Source organism: Cryptosporidium ubiquitum (assembly GCF_001865345.1).
Source record: "Cryptosporidium ubiquitum isolate 39726 chromosome Unknown contig_10, whole genome shotgun sequence".
Lineage (NCBI taxonomy): Eukaryota > Apicomplexa > Conoidasida > Eucoccidiorida > Cryptosporidiidae > Cryptosporidium > Cryptosporidium ubiquitum.
In genome coordinates, this window is record NW_021639835.1 from 142,068 (window position 1) to 163,656 (window position 21,589).

The window sequence follows — 21,589 nt, forward strand, 5'->3', positions numbered from 1 at the left end:
TTGAGTGTGTGTGCGCACTACTTCTAAATTTAAATATTATCTCATCTAAATAGATACTTCCTCGATGGTATTTCTACTTATTCATTAATATCTGTCAACATTTTTCTCTCCCTACTCGTATTATTTCTGCCTAAAACCCTTACAAAAAACAGTTGGCGCCATATTTGCCGCCATAGTTTGGGCGGGCTCCAGAATGTTTAAAAATTAATAATTGAGGACGAAAAGATTGGTAAAAGGAAAATTCTTGCAGTTAAGAGAATTGAAGTAGGGGATAGTTATAATTGAAAAGTCAAACGAATTAGGATAATATACCGAAAATTTATAAGTCGGTTTTTGTGTGCATACTTGTATAATTAAGAATATCTTTTTCTTCTAGTTATCTTTCAATAAAAGCAGAGACTTCTTTGAAAATAGCTTATTGGGGAAAATTATTGAAATTTTATTCTCGTTTACAAATAAGATAATTCGTTTTATTTTAATTATTTTATAATGGATGAAGTCAAAGTTCCAAGAAGTTTTAGACTACTGGATGAATTAGAGAGAGGTCAGAAAGGACAGGCTACAGACGGAGTATCATGGGGTCTGGACCAACATGATGATATCACCTTAAGTACGTGGGCATGCACTATTTTTGGCCCTCCAAATGTAAGTTTGCAAAGACAATTGTTATATTTTGCTCGATTTCTAACTTTGAATTATTTTAGACTACTTTTGAAAATAGAATATATTCACTAACAGTATCATGTGGTCCAAATTATCCAGATGAAGCTCCTATTGTCAAATTCAATACAAAGATTTCTCTGGGGTGTGTGGATGGACATGGATTTGTAAGTCCAAATTTTGCTGTACTGAAGCAATGGCAGAGGAATTTTTATATTGAAAATGTGCTAATAGCATTAAGGCATGAAATGGCTTCCAATTTTAATAGAAGATTAGTTCAACCACCAGAAGGTGCTTTTTATGATGATTAGGCTCATAGACTCGGCTATTTGGAAGAATAACAATGAAGACTAATGTAAATATACAATGTACAAGAAATTTTTAATGGCGTTCCTTGTGATACTATAGGCTATAGAAAAAAGTATTGAGATAATGAATCTTATTATCTATTATTCTTACATATTTTTTCCTATTCAGAACCTGCTTTTTTATTTTTGAACGTTATCTTGAATTCTAATAGAATCTATTGCTAAACCGATCTTGCAGTATTCAGACTCTGAATTAGAATAAAAATAATTAACTATATCATTAATAATGTTATTACCCTCTTCTAAGAGCTGATGTTTACAATTTTGATAAATTATCGCTCTTGCTTTTGGTATTGTGTTTTTGAGTTTTGGAATTATAATGTCAGTAGGAACCATCTCATCATGCAAACCTAGAAAAAAGCATACACCGGTAACTCCCCTTATTGAAATGTATTTATCCATAAATACCTTAAGAGCTTGGTCATTTTCCCAGAAATCAAAGCCTGTTACTACTCTGCCAAAAGTTGATCTTAGTTGTCTTCCATAATATCTGTGCCTAAAATATCTTAAATCAATAGCTTCTGGATTGATCTTTTCAGGATCATAGTAATCATCTAATATGCCATCTCTAGTAACGAACAAGTACAATGGAAGTGAGTTCTCAAAGAATCTGAAAACTCCTGGAATATTCTTTACAACCATTTTTTGCAATGTTGAAAGTGGTCTACAAAAACAAGCTGGGCACAGAGAAGCTACCTTAAGTACTTTCTCAGGATGAGCCCCTGCATAGTATAAGGTCATTAAACCCCCCATAGAAATTCCAACTAAATATAAAAATAACTTCTCCAAACCCAAATTTATCAGGACCGTATCCACTTGATTAATAAAATCATCGCTAGTCAAACTTCCAAAGTAGCTCCAAGAAGATAGCCCGTGGCCAGGCATATCTATTCTCAATACTGCTAACCCTGTCTTTAAGCACTCAGTTTCCAACTTCTTGAAAGATGAAATTGAGCTAAGTAATCCATGAAAACAAATTACCAAAGGGCCATTATATGCTGTTTTTTCAACGTTTGGGAATGATAATGAGTAATTTATTCTTCCATTTGGACCTTCTGTAAATTTTCCTTCTTCAAATTTGTACTTAAGTTCCATTTCTTTCTCCTTAAAAATCCCTAATTGTAATGCTTGTTCTAACTATCAGTCCTCTATTGTTTTGAATCTTGTGTTAAATACCCTTATGAGACCAAATTAATCAAAAAATTGTCACTATATATATATATATATATATATATATATATATATATTTAACTTTTTTTGTTTCGTAATCCACTAATAGTTTATTTAATTGACCTACTTAATTTACTATATTAATCCTGTTAAAATAGAATTTCACACACTCCCGCCAATTTTATCTATATTGTATTAATTACTTACATGAACAATATTACAAAGCAAAAATTTCCGGTTCCTTTACAAGATTAACAAAAAAGTTAAAGGATATGTAAGAATCTTCTAGAATCTGTTATAGCTTTAATATCGTGTTTTTCTAAAACAATAATGTATAAGCAACTATATGATAGAGAAAGATTATCAAAAAAAATACGTCAAAACTATACTACTTGTTTTCCCTCTCCACTACCCCACCTCTCTTAACAGAGTCTGACTATTTATTCAATGTTATTAGAAATTATGCAATCCTCATATTAAGGGTTCAATCTAAGACAATATGTCACCCCTTCCCTCCAAAAAAAATTAACAATTTTGAAAAATATAATTCAGCTCCTCCATTTTTTCTAACTTTTTTTTCCTATTTTTTCTTATCTCTATAATTATAATAAATTACAACTTACCTATGAAAATCGAAAAATAGTGGAGGCGCCAAAATATTGGCGCTGGATCGAATTTTAGAGGACAGGTAAATGTAAAAGGGGCAAATTGAATATACCAAAAAAATTAATAAATTAATAAAAGTTAAATTAATTGAAATAACAAAGAAAAATAAGATATAGAGAGAGTATAGTAGAAGATATGAGGTTACTGACTTATATATTTGCAGCTTTAAGTTTTGCTTATGTAGGTGTCTTTAAAGTATTGGGAGAAGAACAAATGGTCATTCCTGACCACTTTTACTATGAAGAAGGTTCTAGAATCAAATTATCCCATGGTACTGTTAACTACCAATTACATCAGGAAAATGAGAATGGACCCGTCTCTGTTTGTCTTCATTGTTTTATGGGGACAATTTCAGACTGCTCAAGTATTTCCAAGAATCTTGCAAAAAATGGTTATAGAGCTTTAAGATTTGATTTTTATGGACATGGCTTATCTCAATATAAAAATTTTGGATATTATACTGTGGACGATTATGTTGATCAAACAATGGAAATACTTGAGAAATTGGGTCTTTACAATGTAACTTCCATTTCTGAGGAAGAATTAAACTCTAATACCTTTGTACCAAAGTTACATGTAGTAGGTACCTCTTTAGGTGGATTTGTGGCAATGAGAATTGCTCAAAGATATTCAAAACATATTAGCAAGTTAGTTCTGGATGCTCCTCCAGGTTTGTTAAAAAAGAAGGTGGCACCTTATTTGCAGTATTCTATTGTTAATTATCCACTTCAGCTCATTGCAAATATATACTCACCTGTTTGGGGATGTTATCAATTTCTTGACCCACCAACTGAGAATCTTTCTTCACCAAAACTTGATTTCAGAGCAAAGCATTATTGTAAACAAATACTTTTAACATCTTTACAACTATTCTTGGGAATTAATTTATGGAATAATCTAGAAATTTATCATGAATTCAGCAAAGTTGACGTTCCAACTCTTTTCTTCTGGGGAGCTGAAGACAGATTATGTCCTCTTTCCTCCGCTGTAACTGTCTTAAATGAATATGTACCAAACTCAAAGATTATTGTCTATGAAAACTGTAAACACAGATGCTCTAAATATTGCAAAGAACAATTTGTTAAAGATACTATCAGATACTTTAATGATGAAATTAGTCAAGAGCTCGTATCAGTATCCCAATACTATAATTCAGTATCTGATATAATCAATTATACAGATAAAAGACTAATTCCATCAATTAGAGGTACTACTTTAAGTTCTTCATTAGAACCTACTTTTAAAACCGAAGATACATGTTTAAAAGGCTCATCAGGTAGTCAAGAAATCGCAATTCAGTTGGCATCTTCAACTACTGATGAAGATACTGATGCTGAAGGGTCTAAGAATGATTATGATCAATTTAACAATGAAATCTGCGAAAATGGAAATAAGTAAATAATGATTAATGATTGCAAATTAAATTCTCTAATTTTATCACCATTAAGTAAAAAAAAAACACTAATAATGATAATGTATTTTATTTTTATAATATAGAATAAGAAAGAATTGAATGTTTTCGGATATTTTTCGTATTAATCCAACTTATTTTTTTTTTCAATACCAGTGTTCAATTTACTATAATATTTGAATATCCACTAGAATTATCCATAAAAGGGAATCCAATTAAAATGGCCAAAAATCCGAATTTCCCATATTTTTAGTGGCTAGGAATAACCTCAATTCTTCCAATTTTTATATTAAACTAAGTATCACTAGAATGGAAGTATTTTCTAATTCATTTTTATGTGTATTCTAAGAATTGATTAATAAAAACTAGATAAATTAACGAAACGTTATTTCACTATTTGTCTTTGTAAAACCGTTGTGATTAGTTTATTTCTATTAATTATTTTTACGAAAACCTTCACTACATGTTTTTTTTTTTACATGCATGCATGCAATTTTGTTTGTTTCTGAACCGCCCCTCATATTAAGTAGTTATTACGGTATATGAATATTTAAAAAATATTTTTAACCGAATATTTGAATTTTTCATATAAGTTGGCGCTACTATTTAGTTTTCTTCTTGACTTCTTTAGTTTGTTTACCAGTAGTTTTGCTTTTCTTGACTTTAATTAGTGAGCCAAGTTCATTTGATGTTTTAGATTTACCATTTGAAAATTTAGAATATTCTTCATCTTTTTCATCCTTGTTGTCATCACTTTGGTCAAAATCAACTTCTTGCCCATCTAAATCCTGGCCTTCCTCTCTTCCTCTTCTTGAGAATTCTGAATCGTCTGACTTGTTGCTTTTGTTAGATTGTATAGAAAATTTGACTGCATGAGTAGTTGAGTTAATTATTCTGGTCATGGCGGATTTAGTCTTGCTGTCAACTTTTTCATAAGTTCTGATTTGGTTTTTAAGCATTAAAGATGGCATATGTTCGATTAGATGATTTCTATTGAGACAATATTCGTCCATGAATGAAATGCTCATTTGAATAGCATCTTTTGTGTCGATTTTACTATCAAGTAAAGGAGCTGTGGCTTTGTAGTAGATCAAATCAAGATATCCAGAAAGTCTTAGTCCTTTTGATGTTGGGCAGTTTCCTTTTCTTCCGACAGTAATAATAGCCATAAGTTCACTTAAAAGTCTTTTATTTTTATTAGCTGTTGAATTCTTTCCGAGCCATTTTGGAAATTCAGGCCTAGGTAAGAAGGAATTTGATGAACAGAGTCCTGGAGCAACTGCACAATTCATTGCAATTTCAGAAAGTAAGCTCCATTCATTATCAGATCTGATCTTAGAATTAAATATATCAGCTTCAACAAACAAGTTTGCAGATTCTAGGATACTTTCAATCACCTGAGGAGATACAGCCATTTGCTGGTTTGAAGATCCAAATCCACTTCCAGTTTTTATGGATAATGCTGAGATATAGTTTTCCTCAAGTAGAAGAGGCATTAAATCAAAATCAATAAAAAATATCTCCAGCTTTTCATTGATTGAAAGATGGGATGATTCACTAGTAGTTAAAAGCTTTTTCGTTGCAGAGAAAACATCCAAAGTAACTTGAACATCTTTTAAATGACCTGAAATTTCTTTTTTAATATCGGAAAAGCGAACATTTATATTTGACAAAGATAAAAGCTGTAACTCATTAAGTATCTGCCTTAAATCATTCCCAACCGACTCACAAAGTAGCTCAATTGCATTTGGTTCAACCTTCATTCCTTCTTTATTTGCGATCTCCTGCATTCTTTTGATAATCTGAACTTTAGATGGACGGGTAAATTTTAAGTCGTAGCATTTTGGAGCTAAATTTCGTACTTTCTCATTCATTCTGTCATTACATATACATATAATTGGCCATCTAGTCTTCTGAATCAGCCTCCCAAGAGCTGCTGCTCCCCCTCTATCGCTTCCTCCCAAACCATCCATCTCGTCCATAATTAGTAACATATTAGTATTTAGTCCGCCTTCTTCCACAAAGTAGTTACTAGATGAAGATTTTCTAGCAAAAGTTGAGAGTGAAAATCCACCAACTGCACTTTCAGAAAGGTTTTCAATGACTTCTTTTGTTCTATCGTCACTTGCATTCATCTCTATCGGGATGTATCCACATTTTTTTGCAATTAAAGAAGCTACTGTGGATTTTCCTATTCCTGGAGGACCACTTATTAAAGCTGCTCTAGCATTAATATTTTCAACTTGGGGAAATCTGCTACCTGGAGAAAACGAAGCTTTCGGAGGAACTTTTTTCTTGTTTTCTATTATTACAGATTTCCAATCAGAAAGCCATGTTTGTAGTTTTTTAATTACTTCGCCGTTACCCAATACTTGGTCTAGTGATTCTGGTTTATGTCTGTCAGTCCATAAAGAATGATTACTATAAAAGTTATCATTACTATTATTATACTCATTTTTTTGTGTTCCTGCTCCAAACACTCCCAGAGTTTTCCTATTAGGGGATTTACTGTCATGTTTGGCTTCTTTTTGCTTGTAACTTGTGTAGATTTCAATAAACTCATCTTCATTTAAAATTTTTACCCCTTTTGATTTGGCATTACGGTATTTACTACCTTCTTCAGTTGGTCTTCCGTCTTCCAAAGAACTTCCTGCTACTAAATATGAAGTTTTTCCACTTACAGCTGAGGTTAATTTTCCTCCCAAAACTTTTATAAAATCTTCAATTTCTTGTCTGGAATTATTAGTAAAAGTACCAGTAACAACGATACTCATTCCATTAAAAGGGCCTATTAATTCTTCCTCATTTTGAGAATCGGAGTTAATTTTATCTTTTTCTGCATTTAAGTTTGATTTGGACGATGATTTAGTTTTTTTAGGAGAATTTTGCTTTTCAGCCTTAGGAGAAAGATTTTTTTTCTTTCTGTTCGTAGTGCTTTTCAAAGTTTCAATTTCATCTTCATATTCCTCTTCATCACTGCTCAATACTTTATGTAGTCTGGATCTCTTTGAAGTTTGTTTAACTTTAATTTCATAGCTTTCAGTATCATCATTAATTTTTACTTTATTATTTTCCTCTTTACTTATTTTAATATTTGAACCACCTTTATTATCTTTTAACCTCTTCTCCTTACAGCTTGAAAAATAATCATCCAGCGTTAGTTCCATTTCTATTATCTCTCCAGCTAAATTTAAAAGCAAAACTTTATTTATTTTTAGCTGCCTTCTTTTAAATCTTATTTTTCAATCACACTAGTACCCCACTTTCATGTTTGCCGGCAATATACCTGTTTTTGATTATTTCTTAAAATATTTCAGATTGCTAAAAAACTTTTTTTTTGAATTGAATTGAAAACTTTGGCATTTATTACAGTGAATTAGTTTTTTTCCTTTCTTAAATAATTCTAGAAAAAAAAAGCCTTTTTGAGAAAAAGGCTGTTGTATCTTTTCTTTCCTTCTTAACTATTAAAATAATCTAATCTTGTTATTTGTCATCTTCTCTTATTTTTATTGAACCTGAAATTTGGCTAGGATTTGTCAACTTGGATGAAAACCCATTATTGATTAAATATTGAGTTATTTCCACTTAAAAACTCCATTATTTCGTACTCAACCTTGTATTCATTTTTCGCATTAGTATCTAAATCTTCAGTTAAAAACCTTCTTGTTCTATTCCTCTTAAGCGTAGTTATATATGGAGAACGATAGTAATTAATTGGATTGTATGGATAACCCAAATATCCACTTCTAAACATCGGGTACTGGTTTTGAGGTATTTGATGTATAACTTGTGGTATTACATCAAATTGATGATAACCAACAGGCCTGAAAACTAATTGGTCTCTATGAATTAGCTCGTAATCAGCCATTTTCCTACCAACTAAAGGCTTATATATTGTATTATTTCCATTTTCAGTAATGTTTAAGATGTTACTTTCATTAAAAACAGCTTTTGGATTTTGAATGAGTAGATTTTCTACCGGAGATGTATAATTTAAATTTTGATGTCCAAGTCCTAATATATTTTTAGTTTCAAAAGCTGTATCCGATTTTTGACTGCAGTTTTTGTACTCATTTAAATCACTTTTTTCTCCTTGTTTAATTAACATTGTTAAATTACAATGATTAAAATTCCTGTCACCTTGCTCTTTTTGCAAATCTTCCATTCTTAAATTAGTCTCATTGTTTATAATATTTTTAAAAATTAACTCTCCATTTGAGTTACTATCTATTGATTTTAAAAACATTAAAATTAAAACAATTTTAATTTTCCAATTAGATTTTTCAAATAATATTCTTTTAAAAAATTGGTTGAATACAGCATCCAAAAACCTCATTACCTCAAATTTTCTTTTCAAAAATGTTTAGAAAATGATACTTAATTAGTAATTATATATATTTATATATATGTATGTATATATATATTTTACATATAAGCAATGGACCTTTTCAATAATAATTTAAAAAAATTATAACTTCAACATGTTATCTTTTCTCCCCATTATTTCCAACTTTTTAAATGCAATTTTATTTTACCATTTATTTGATGCAACTTAACTCCAAACTCATGTCGGTACATGCTTCCATTGCAAACATGCATGCATGCAATTTATTTAAAAAATGACAAATTTTTGGCGCCATTTGAAGAATTATTTAATATGAATTATATTGAAAATGCTGAGAGTATTTGACTATAATACGAGGGAGGAGTATTTAAAATTGAAGTTTTTTTAATAATAATTAGTACGAATATAAGTATTTCCAGCAGTAATTTTTTTTAAACAATATGAAAATAATATAGAACAATTATTGACAATAAATAGAATAAATCAAATAATCATTTTTATTCAATTTGTGATTGTTTTTAGAGGTTGAAACATTTTTCTTTCTTTCAAAAAAGAGAGGAAAAAAATAATATAAAGAAGGTAAATATAATTTTTGTGTGTATTTGTTTAGTTACAATTAAATAAATAAAAACTTCAAAGAAAAATAGTCATATAATCATTTTTTATATACTTTTGGACGATTTAAAATAATTATTCTGAATTGCTTATCAGCTAAATAATGAAAAAATCAAGTAATGCATTTTTCACATCATGGTGTGAGGATTTTTTAAAAAAGGGTAAATATCTATATATTTGTATTGGCTTCTTAGCCCTACAAAACTCCCTAAATTCTAAAAACGGAAATGAACGCAACAAATAGTGTTCATTCCTACTGAAAGCATTGCTTTAATTTTTCATTATTTTCAATTTTATTTAAGAATTTATTTATTATTCTGTTTGGCGGCGATTCGGAATATTTTCAAATTCAATAATAATAAAAGAAAAATAAGTTTTGGCGGTATCTGTGATTTAATATTTATTTTTACTGTTATATTTACTTTATTGGTAATATTTTATACAAGTAATAAGTTAAAAAAGAGGGAAAACATATAAAGGCAAAAATCATATTTTTAGAAAAAAAAATATATATATATTGATTTTGATATATTGTTTATTGACCTTACTTCCCGATATAAATGTAAATATTGAGGCAGTAGATATTGAAAATATCTCTGATTAAATATGGAATAAAATTCAATAATAAACGCCTCCTTTTTTAGATAGTCCTCATTTTGAACTTGAACGCCTGTATCTAAGACGACATGTTGTAATTACCACTTGTTCGTTAATTCACCCTGGCAATAATGGTTTGAGTATATGAAAATTATCAATTTAAATTATGACTGGTCAGGATTCTATATTTTTGATCAGTTAAGTAATACTCAAACAGGTGAATAGTTTTTCCCACCTTAAATATATACTATTGTTATATAGTAAATGTGGGTAAGCTTATAGTTCCATTAATCTTAGAGATAAGACAATAATAGAATATAGGATGTTCTAGTTCATATAAAGATGCCGAAATTGAGGAAGTTTAACCACCCAGGATATACATTGTATTAAGGTGGCCTTATTCGGTTATATTTGTTATTCTTATTCGTTTAGATGATTCTGGCGCACACGAAAATAGTATGTCAGTCTCGAAAAAAAAATATAAATACTCCAATTAATAGGAAAAAAAGAAAATAAAAAAGTTTAAACTGATATAAATTTTGGGGTTACTTCCTAAAATGGGCAGTCATTTGGAAAATCAATTAAAAAAAAAACTACAGGATTTCCTAGCTTCCCCCCTTTGTAAAGAATCTTATGATGAACTTTCTAGCGTAATATCAGTAGTTGGTTTACTTGAGTTATTACTTAATTCAAATGATATTGATGATATTACTCTAATAACTGAGGTTTTAAAGCGTTTGACCATATTAGGAGCTCTGGATGATGTTATTTTTGATATGCCTAATGCTATAGAGATGCTGGAGAAGGGATCCAAATCTCAGGTAGAATGCATTAGATTATTGGTAGCTTTTATTTTAAACTCGCTTTCTATGAATGATTTAAAATGCAAAAAGGCTTGTGAAAAAGGATTTTATTCAATACTGGGATTATTATTAAGAGATATAGATATATCGATAGGAGAGTCAGCATCAAAGACATTAAAGTCTATTTCAAAAATTAATCCAGAATATGTTTATGACCAGGAATTGATCAATAAATTACTTAAAAATTTTAAATTACTGAAAGATGAAACCAGATTGAGAATTATTGATACTTATATATCAATAGGCTCAATTTCTGAGGATTTGTTCAACAAATGTCAAGAAAAAGGTGAATTCTACTCACTAGCTTTAAAGGAATATTTTACAGAAGATATATTGTTAAAGTTGGTATCAATGAAATTATTAGAAGATCTAGGTGAATACAGTTGGGGAGTAAAATTTATAATAAACAATTCAACCCCAGAATTATTAATTGATGATCTTAATAATCCAATGTTTGATGATGAAATAAAAATATCTATAGTTTATTTATTATCAAAAATGATAAATAACAATCCTGAAATGTCAAAAAAAATATTCACAATGTCAGGGAATTCATTTATTCAAACTCTCAAAGAGTTCATGGGGTCTTATAATAGTATAACCTGTAGTGAGAATCATTTAAAATCTGTCTGTGCAATCAACTGTTGGGGACTTTTTACTTGTAGTTTAATAAGTTTCCAAAATTTAATGGACATTTGGGAAGGTTCTTTTCAACAAATGCTCAAACTGGTGTCGAATTCAAAATCCGAGATTTCTCTTTCTAGTTTGAATTCTTGGGTAACATTCTTTGAGAGTAAGGATATAAAAGAAATACTTAACCAAACTAAAACAAGCTTTGGATTAAAACAAGCTATTGAAACTCAGCTTTTACCCACTATTATTTCTGATTTAATTTCAAAGCCCTTCCCAGAAAATAGGACACTAATTTATAGAATTTTAACATTAATGATTCCAAATTTTCCAAATATAACATCAAGTTTAATTTCTAATCATAAAATTAGGCATCTTTTTTTGAATCCAAATAGCGACTCAAATAAGGATATTTTGTATATCAAGTATGATCTTGTTAAGCAAATGGTGAAATTTGATCAAAGTGCTATTAATAGTCTTTCTGACCCCAATTTCAGCTCATCTTTGGAAGAATATGTTAAAGTTGGGCCCTTTTATAAATCTCATTCTGCTGAAATGCAAATTCAGGACCTAACCGTTTAGATTACTATTTATTACATATTTTTTTATATTTAAGTTTTTTTTAAATAATAAAAATAAGATTTTTTTTTTCAATTATTTTTTTTTTGTGCAAAAATTTTATGTTAGTAAACACCGGTATATGCAATCATAAGAATTACGTGTAATGCCTGCAAGTCAATAAAGAGCAGATAATAGGGGGGAAAAATTCAAATATTTTTTCATGTGTGAGGAACTATTTAAAAATTCATTAAAAAAAAAAAATAGTAAAATTACATTAAGTTTTTATACGAATAAATAAAGTTTATATTTGCCACCAAATAATTAAGATAGTATATTAAAAAAACACATACTTTGTTTCAAGTATTCAGATTTTAATTCATGAAATTCTTAAAGTAATAACAATAAAATAAGGATTATTGCAAACATAATTAAGTAAAAATACAGTCCACAGATTTAAATTTGAATAGTTGAATTTATGTAATATATATTACAGATATATACATAAATAAAAATGGGGAAAAAAATTAAAAATTTGACTAAAAAAGAGGCCGGTGAAGTTTGGGAATTCCAAAGCAAGTATTCTGAAAATTCAATAAGACAAGTATTTTTTTCCTACAATAAAATTTTGGATGACCAATTAAGAATAGTAATTCAGACAAATGAAACGTCATCAATAGAGATATTACAGTTCTCTGATCAGAAACTATATAGCAGAACATGGTGTCCACAAGAAAATAGAATAGGAGAAGAATTTGATTTTATGCAGATATCATCATGTTTATACTCAAAAGATTATGCATGCATAGGGTTTTCAAATGGAAGTGTAAGGTTATATAACTTTCCAAAAACTGAATTATTAGAAAGTAATCAATTAAAACAAGAAAATAGCAATGATCAAATTGATGACCATTATTATAATACAATGTTTGGTGATTCACAAGAAATTGAAGAAGATAAAGAGAGTAATACATTCTGGTTAGATGATCCATCATTAAAGAACTTACCTTCAAGATTGTTAATGAAACATATGGGATATCCAATATGCATTAAAGAAAGAAATGGAATAATTTTCGTTCTTTATGATGATGGAGCCTTGATGAGCACTACAGTTGAGTCAAGTATGGGATATAATGTGATAAGATATGATGGAACTTTTCAGGGTGGCATCAACTTTTCATTGAATCCAAAAGGAGATAAGATAGCAGTTTCTACAATTAATCGAAAATTAATAGTATCAAGTTTGGAAGTTAAAGAGTTAAATGAAAAGAATGATGATGGTATAAGAAGTTGTAAATTGTTATTTGAATCTCAAATTTTTAAAAAGTCTTTGTTTCAAAAAAGTAAAAAGTCAGGGAATCCATATAATTGTTTAGTTTTGGAATGGAGTAGTTGTGGTGAATATATATATTTACCAGGAGAAGCTGAAGTTAGGATATTACCAATCAATGAAAACCCAAAAGAAATCAAGTACTTTATTTCGGAGGTTGGAATGAGGAATTATGGATTAGATATATGCATAATAAAGGAAATTGAATATAATCAAGATAAGAGAATATTAGTATCTTTATCTATTGAAGGAGAAGTAAGAGTATATATACTTGGATTGGGAATGAGTGATATTAGGGAAGTAAATACATTTATGTTGAAGAATAAGAGTATGAAGGAATTATATCCAGTATCTTTGGATTTATTTTTGAAGAGGAGTGGAGACTCAATTAATAACGAGGAATTTGATAAGAAACAAGAAAATAAGCAAGATTTTTTGTATATTTCATCAGTACTGAATTCTGGAGAATTAATATTGAATAAGTTTCAGTTAGATTTTGAAACTTACAATATAATAAATGTGATTGAGAACAAAAACACTGGTATTGAAAATTATGATAGTATTGGTGAAAAGACATATACTTTTAGTGAATCAAGTAATTCAAAAAGATTTGATGATAAAGATCTGGATAAGAGTTTTGATGAAAATTTGCTTTGGGATGATGTAGAAGTTGATGAAGGAGATATAAAAGAAAAAAGTGATTTAATTAAGGTTAAAAAAACTAAGAGCGGAAATTTGGAAGATAATTATAAAGAAAATAGAGAAAAACAACGTAGATCTGGACTTAGGAAAGTTGGAAATGAGAAAGAGATGGTTGAAGAGGATATATTTGAAGAAGATTTGGATGAATTTGAGCACTCTATGAATGATCTAGATGGAGATCAAAGAATTAAGGAAATGGATAATTCTGATGGACAAATAGAAGATGAAGATCTGGACTTTGAAGAAGAAGAAGATGAATATGAGTATGAGAGTTGGGATAAGAGGGAATTTGGAAGACATATTGAACATTTGAAGGTTAAAATCGAGAAACTAAAATCAATGATAAATAATGGTAATGAGAGTCAACCTCCAGTACATCCTGGATATACTGGTGACAACGAGATACTGGATTCACTAAATGAAGAAAATAGAGAGTTTTTGTATTGTTGGAACCAGTCAGGATATATATCTTATTCTATAGATGAAGAAGGAAGGCCTTCAATAGATATGGAATGCTATAATTCAATGGATGGACCAAAAAAATTACGAGTATATGATACAAAAGGGTATAATATGGCATGTATAGGTATGGATGGGTATTTATTGGGAAGAAAGTCTAAAGTATTGGAAAATGGGACAGTTGTTCCATCTATAATAGATTACAATATTTGGAGAACATGGGGAAGGAGTGATAAATCAGGTTGGTCAAAAACTTTACTAAATGGCGAGGATTTGATAAGTATGACGTGTAGCCGTGATTTTGTAGCAGTAATGACATCATTGAGGTACTTGAGAATATGGAGAAACAGTGGTATCAATGTTTCGGTAACAAAACTAGTTGGATCTCCTGTTTGTTGTGTATCAAATGAAAGTTATTTGTTAGTAGTAACACAAAGAGAGCCATTTTATGTTCCAAAAAATAAATTAAGAATAGGAGGTAATATACAAGAAGGGATAATATCAGGAAGATGTAATACATATGAAATATTATTTTTAGATGTTGGCCAAGAAACATTAATATATAGTGATATAATGTCAATATCTCCAGAAACTATAATAAAATGGTGTGGAATATCCAATAAGGGAGTGCCAATAATACAAGATACTTCAGGTCAGACATTTATGTTATCAAGACAATGGAAGAACCAAAAAGAGAATTGGGTTCCAATAACTAATTTTGGTTTATTAGAATCAAGTACGAGTTGTAAATACTTTATTTTGGGAATAAACGAGGATCATTTTAATGTATTAAAATTACCAGACGGATTAGATAATCCTATACCAATAATGGCAAAAAATAATTCAAATCAGAATTATTCAACAATTAAGATACCTTTTAATATACCAATTTTAGGATTACCTTCAATAAGGCAGTGGATGAATATAATAGAGAATGATCCAACTTTGAATGAATGTATTACAAATAATAATATTTCTTGGGAGATTATTGATGAGTTAAGAATAAAATTAGACTTAATGCAAGGGAATATTTCAATTTTGGATGAATTTTCATGTCATAAAGACTCAAATCAATATAAGCAGTATAAGTTACAACGTGAGAAATTACTTATGAGATTGTACATGAAATTGGTGATAAAACAATTAGTAGAGCCAGCATTTGATGTAGTTAGAATGTTTAATTTTCCAAAAAGCTTTCAAATAGCTTTAGAACAAGCAGAAAAGAGTGGTGAGCGTATATTAGCTAATAAGATTAGTCAGGAGATACAAATGAGATCCAAATATGAACAAGAGAAATCAGAAAAAACTTGTAAAATAGATACTAATAAAGGATTTGGTAAGACAACAGGAATAAGTAGTTCAGCATCAGAAGAGGAAAATACAACAACAAAAGCTAAAAACAAATCAAACATAGAGAATATTAATATAAATGATGAGAAGAATAAAGTTTCAACTATCTCACAAATAGGTTCTCCTTCTAAATCCACTCCATCTTCTTACACTATTAGTAACACAACTTCTGCGACAAATTCTTCTGTGAATACAATATCATCATTTAAGATGAATAACCCATTTAATACAAAGACAAAAACTGGGGTTGAAAAATCGTCATTAAAGAATTTGTCCAAAGAAACAAATAACGAAAGTCAGCATGATGAGATAAGTCAAACAATTCAATACTGTTCTGATATCATCAAAAAGAGAAAAATGTGAGTGAAAATATTAAAACATAAGTTAATAATATTAACAAGAGGAAAGAGGGTGGTGAAAAAGAAAATAATTGGAATTTTCAATATAGTAAAGTACTTAAGTGAGTCTCACCATTAACAACCAGCATTATAATATTAAGTAAAAAAAATTCTATAAGTGAAAATAAATATCATCATAAATTGATTATCTTAAATATTGAAACTGAATATTAACAATATAATGCTAATTGTAAGAATATTACCAGTCCAATTCAAAGTTTTTAAAAATAATTAACTAATTTTTTTTTTTTTGAATACAAAATATTTAGTGAATTATGTAATTCTCTACTTAAATTTACTAATTTGTAGATATAAATTTTAAAATTATTATTCATAACACATGCAACCCGCCATTCTGTTAAGTTATTAAATGATCAATTTTTACAAGACGACTTTTTTTTTTTAAATAAATTATTAATTTGGGCGGGCCCGCTGGAATGAGACGCCCATAAATAGTATAATAAATTAATTATATAATAAAGGAATGGGCGGGCATAGCTGTCTCAATAAATAATAGTATACTAAAAAGGCAAATAAATAATTAACCAAACTATAATATTAGTAAAAATTAAAGTAACCAAGAATTAAAATTTGACAAGATTAAGATTTTGAACTTCGTTTAACCTTAAAAGAAAAAACGAGGAATTATATATATAATAAATAAAAATCAAGGTTTAATTTGTTTATTAACAGGAGATCCTTTGAATATATTTACATATATATATATATATACATATAGTTGCATTTTATATTGTTTATTATCAAGAAGAAAATGTCTGCAAAGAAAGGTAAGTTCATTTATGTACATTGGTTGGTTTTATTTCAGTTCATCATCCACAATTCGTTCACAAATCATCGGTAATTATTCATAGCTGAACGTTTGTCTCCATATATTCTTTGTTTCTGTCATTTGTATTGGTTGGATTCTTCTGATAATGCGGAAAAATGTGCAGATTTGAGGAAAAAAGAAAGATATCGTGACACTGATGGAGAAAGAAAAGAGATTCCTTTGATTTTTTTTTTTCTTCTCTTTGTATATTGTGGTTTGAGTTCTGAATATCATTATACCAATCATTTTCAAGCAATTCGGTTCTAATTACATTTCTTTTAGGTAACACAAAATCATCTACATCTGCATCTGCATCTAAAGCAAATGCTAAGAAGACTGCACAAGCAGTAAAAAACTCTAAGAGATCTTCAACAACAAAGATTAGAACAAGAGTTCAGTTCTACAGACCAAAGACTTTGAAATTACATAGAAATCCAAAATATGAAAGAAAGTCTATTAAAACACAAAGGAATTTGGATTGCTATGATATTATTAAAAAACCAATAACTACCGAATCTGCAATGAAAATGGTTGAAACTTTAAATACTATTGTATTTTCAGTTAATGAGAAAGCTAATAAGACTCAGATTAAGTATGCAATTAGTAAACTTTATGATGTTAAGGTTGCTAATGTTAATACTGTTAACACTTTTGGAGATGGAAAGAAAGCATTTGTAAAGCTTTCCCCAGATGTAGAAGCTGTTGATGTTGCAAGCAGAATTGGAATTATTTAATTTAATTTAAGCCAAATCAAGTTGAATAAATTCAGGAAAAAAAAAATCTTAAAATAATGTAGTAATAGTTTTATTTTTATTATCAAGAGCAATTTTCAAACTCCTTGGTATAAACTATTACTAAAAACAATAGAGTTCACTCGATTCAGCTTAAAGAATGAGAAATAGAGAGAAGAAAGAGACCCTTTGGAATAAATAGTTGTAATAATATATTATTATAAGTTGTGGAATAATTTGTACACGTGTATATAACGCATGCATACATGCATAGATGATATATTTACATAAATACACGTATCCATGCATGTGTTGCATGCATGTATATATATATACGTGTATATATATTATCACATAATGTTATTACTTTTATTTATTATAGTTGATAATAGTTGAAATTATTTTAGTTCGCCTAATATTATTAAGTTTGCATTCCTATTTGAAACCTATTTGTCGCATAAATAGAGAATATAATAATTACTAATATGAGTAATTATGATATATTAGTTAATAGGCAATTAAGCTGTAGTCTTCTTTGAGAAAATGGTAATCAATATAGAGTTAAGAAAAAAAAAAAGAAAAAAAAATAATAAATACTCATCATTTTACTTTGAATAATATTTAAATTTAATAAGTGATTTTTATTCTAATCTTAAATTTTTTTCTCTAATATTTACAAAATAGAAAATTTATCTTGGATTAGAAAAATGTTTGGCTATTGGTAAATTTTTTTACTTGAATATACAATTTTTCAAATCAATAATAAAATGATATCTATTTTAATTTATCATTTCATGTTTTTTATACAATATTCAATTAAAGCTTGTAATGCAGTAATTACTTTTTCCATGTTATTAATATCTTTATCAATTGATTTTCGTGAATTGCATACAAAACAATTGTTACAAGATGATCTATTTGTTGAACACCTTGCAATTGGTCCTTTTACAAATCTCTCCAACGCTTTTAAATGATTTAAATCCGTTTTAGATACTTTGAGTAAAAATTGTAATTTACTTAAAGAATCAGCTTTATAGCCACTTTGAACTAACGCTGCATGCTTTTCAAGAGTAGCTAATGAAACTTTTGATTGATCTACACTACTTTGATCCAACCTTCCACCTGAAAACCTTAGTTGAGTTTTTGTACCAATAGATGGGGCTGCTGATGGTTTTAGTGGCTTCCACGGTACCGGTACTGATGCAGGTGCAGGTGCAGGTGCAGGTAATGGCACTGGTACTGGTATTCCTGGTGTGAATGGAGTTCTTGGTGAACTTCGTGAATACTCGGAATTTTCTGTTGATTTATTTCCTTCAGAAATTGCTTTATCTAGAATCTTGATCAGTTCATTCCTATGATTATTTGAAAAAATTATTAGATCTTCTAAGCCTAAAGGACTTCGTGTAACAGAAGAGTAATCCAAGTATTTATTAAAAATTTCAAAATCACTCTTTAGATTCTCTGCAATGTTTACTTGGTTTTGGGTTACCAACTTTGGTTTTGAAATTTGTCCTGTTGGAATAGAAGGTAGAAGAGGAAGTCCTTTTGGTTCTTTTGGTCTAACAACTAAATCTGTTATCTTCCCCCCTGTAGAAGTTTGAGGTGTTAATGGGAATAATATTGGCCAATTTGGAGAAAGTGGCTGTTTCATTGGAGATTTTCTAGTAGATTGTTTTGGGGGTGATACAGGGCTTCGTTCTATAGGTTTCTTTTGTTTTTGCAGTTTATCTGAATCTTTCTCCTTAATAGCTAAGTTTATTGCAATATCCAAAGTTTTCATAAGATTATCCTTTTCTCGGTTTCCTGGAATTTTAATGAAATCCATCAATTCCAGAGGGGAATTATGGTCTGAGGCTAAACTAATGTAATTTAGGTATTTTTTTGTTACTTCTTTATCTCTTAATAAATATTCATATTCAATATTTGGAATTTCATCTTCAATTAGTCCAGGATAATATCCACCTAATTCAAATACGGGATCATAACCTGTTGCTCCTTCAATAATATTACTCCGATTATCTTTTGATGAATTTTGACTTAATTGGGCGAGTAAAATCATTAATTTAGTTTTATCATAATCTGAAATTACAATTAATTCATCTAAATTTAGAGGCTGTTTAACAAAAGAACAATATAAAGAATAAGAATCCAAAATTTCTGGATCAGAGGTTAAAATATTCATTAAGTACATATTTTTTCCCTCTGTTTTTATTGGTTTTAGAGGAATATATTCTTCCTTTCTTTCCTTTCTAAAACCTTTCTTTTGTTCTTTTTTCAAATTATCGATCATTTTTTCCAAATAATTTACTGTAGATAATCCTTCTTCTTTTGCTAAAAATTTAATTTCATCAATATTTAAACGATTTAAATCTTCAACTAAACTTAAGTAAATTCTATATAAACCATTCAGATCTTCTTCTTCATCTATTGTTCCCTTTACTAATTGTGAGCCAATTTTATTATGAAATTTATAAATATCATTTTTAGTTAATTTCATATTTGATTCAAAATTATTTAAAACATTTAAAACTTTATTATATAATCCATTATTTTTATGTTTTAAATCAATAAATTTCTCACATATCTCTAATAGTGTTTTATTTCTTCTGATTGATACCTTTAATATTGATATTTCTTTTTTTAAACTAGATTTTTCTTTATAATTAATCATTTTATTTAATCTTTGTCTTAGATTTTTTAATTTTAACCTACTATTTTTCATGAATTCTGAAATATCTCTTAAATTGATATGATCACAATAAAATGGAAAAACACTACTATTTATAAATGATGGGTGTAATGAATTTAATATTAAATTTTTCTTTCCTTTAAGTTCTGCTATATGAATCCATGCCACTTTGTATTTATTTAAGCTTCTACATTTTTCCAAATAAGATTGCAATTTTTTTAATAAACCTAATAATACATTTGAAATAGCATCTTTCATTAAAAGTTCTCTTTCAATACCATTTATCCCTATATTCATTAAATTTAGTCTATTTAATAATTCCTTTACGGTTTCTATTCTTGAATTTATTATAAATAACATTTTTATATTACACCCTTGTAAATATTTCATTGCTGCTTCTACATGTTTTGGTAATAACAATGATGTTAATTCCTCAGAGAATGCAATCACATTACTAGAAAAATCATGTTCTGATAATGAATATAAATCCAAATTATCCACTATCTCCTGTTCTGGAGTTATTCCTGGAATTTCAACTGTTAATGGGAAATCATCATCTTCCTCATTCTCTATTTGAATAGGAAGTTTCTCCATTATTAAAGGCTGATCTAAAGAAGACTCACTTTCATCTTTGGTGTCTGAAACAGCTCCATCTCCAACTCCAGAGATTTGTTCGGTTTCATCACCAGCTCCAGAAATTTGTTCGGTTCCACCACCAGCTCCAGAAATTTGTTCAGATTCGCCAAATCCCAATCCAACACCAGCTCCTGGGATTTCCCCAGACCCAGACCCAGACCCAGATCCAACACCAAATCCAGGACCTATTTGATTCATTAAAATTAAATCACCAATTTTTCTCTTAAAAATATCCGAGTAACTTCCACTTTTTAATAAAAAGTCAAAACCAAATAACTGATAATCTGTCAACATCCCATCCTCCAATGGGAATTGTGGAAAAATAAAATCCATTAGTTGTGGATATGAACTCCACTCTATAGTTTCAAACCTTGGCTCTTGTTTATTTTCTAATGATTTATACAGGTTCAAAATTCCAAATCTGTGGCAATATTTAATAATACCATGAAAAATTAATTCCAAAAAATTTAAAAAATTAATATCTTGAATTGTCTTTTTAGATTCAACATCTTTTAACATTTTATTAATACCTTGCAATTCTGTTTGAATTTTATTCAAATAATATTCAGTACATATTGTTGG

General features: G+C 28.8%; 9 protein-coding genes across 9 annotated transcripts; 5 read left to right on the top strand and 4 right to left on the bottom strand.

Annotated features, from left to right (window-relative positions):
- Positions 1 to 489: 489 nt before the first annotated feature.
- Positions 490 to 971, top strand: cubi_03283 (ubiquitin-conjugating enzyme E2; the record flags this gene model as incomplete). The annotated part of the gene is made up of 2 exons (XM_029020296.1): positions 490 to 645; positions 705 to 971. The coding sequence occupies 2 exons, from the start codon at positions 490 to 492 to the stop codon at positions 969 to 971; spliced, it is 423 nt and encodes a 140-aa protein (XP_028873082.1).
- A 177-nt stretch (positions 972 to 1,148) lies between these two features.
- On the bottom strand, positions 1,149 to 2,123 carry cubi_03284 (aminopeptidase; the record flags this gene model as incomplete). Its single annotated transcript, XM_029020297.1, has 1 exon — positions 1,149 to 2,123. One exon carries the CDS (start codon positions 2,121 to 2,123, stop codon positions 1,149 to 1,151), a length of 975 nt encoding a protein of 324 aa, XP_028873083.1.
- Positions 2,124 to 2,999: 876 nt separating this feature from the next.
- On the top strand, positions 3,000 to 4,262 carry cubi_03285 (secrted alpha beta hydrolase superfamiy protein; the record flags this gene model as incomplete). The annotated part of the gene is made up of 1 exon (XM_029020298.1): positions 3,000 to 4,262. The coding sequence occupies one exon, from the start codon at positions 3,000 to 3,002 to the stop codon at positions 4,260 to 4,262; it is 1,263 nt and encodes a 420-aa protein (XP_028873084.1).
- Positions 4,263 to 4,877: 615 nt separating this feature from the next.
- On the bottom strand, positions 4,878 to 7,442 carry cubi_03286 (DNA replication AAA+ ATPase; the record flags this gene model as incomplete). Its single annotated transcript, XM_029020299.1, has 1 exon — positions 4,878 to 7,442. One exon carries the CDS (start codon positions 7,440 to 7,442, stop codon positions 4,878 to 4,880), a length of 2,565 nt encoding a protein of 854 aa, XP_028873085.1.
- A 389-nt stretch (positions 7,443 to 7,831) lies between these two features.
- Positions 7,832 to 8,611, bottom strand: cubi_03287 (uncharacterized protein; the record flags this gene model as incomplete). Its single annotated transcript, XM_029020300.1, has 1 exon — positions 7,832 to 8,611. One exon carries the CDS (start codon positions 8,609 to 8,611, stop codon positions 7,832 to 7,834), a length of 780 nt encoding a protein of 259 aa, XP_028873086.1.
- Positions 8,612 to 10,389: 1,778 nt separating this feature from the next.
- cubi_03288 (uncharacterized protein) lies at positions 10,390 to 11,907 on the top strand (the record flags this gene model as incomplete). Its single annotated transcript, XM_029020301.1, has 1 exon — positions 10,390 to 11,907. The coding sequence occupies one exon, from the start codon at positions 10,390 to 10,392 to the stop codon at positions 11,905 to 11,907; it is 1,518 nt and encodes a 505-aa protein (XP_028873087.1).
- A 490-nt stretch (positions 11,908 to 12,397) lies between these two features.
- cubi_03289 (WD40 repeat-containing protein) lies at positions 12,398 to 16,087 on the top strand (the record flags this gene model as incomplete). The annotated part of the gene is made up of 1 exon (XM_029020302.1): positions 12,398 to 16,087. One exon carries the CDS (start codon positions 12,398 to 12,400, stop codon positions 16,085 to 16,087), a length of 3,690 nt encoding a protein of 1,229 aa, XP_028873088.1.
- Positions 16,088 to 16,894: 807 nt separating this feature from the next.
- On the top strand, positions 16,895 to 17,685 carry cubi_03290 (60s ribosomal protein L23a; the record flags this gene model as incomplete). The annotated part of the gene is made up of 2 exons (XM_029020303.1): positions 16,895 to 16,910; positions 17,234 to 17,685. 2 exons carry the CDS (start codon positions 16,895 to 16,897, stop codon positions 17,683 to 17,685), a joined length of 468 nt encoding a protein of 155 aa, XP_028873089.1.
- Positions 17,686 to 18,469: 784 nt separating this feature from the next.
- On the bottom strand, positions 18,470 to 21,526 carry cubi_03291 (uncharacterized protein; the record flags this gene model as incomplete). Its single annotated transcript, XM_029020304.1, has 1 exon — positions 18,470 to 21,526. One exon carries the CDS (start codon positions 21,524 to 21,526, stop codon positions 18,470 to 18,472), a length of 3,057 nt encoding a protein of 1,018 aa, XP_028873090.1.
- Between the last annotated feature and the right edge of the window lie 63 nt (positions 21,527 to 21,589).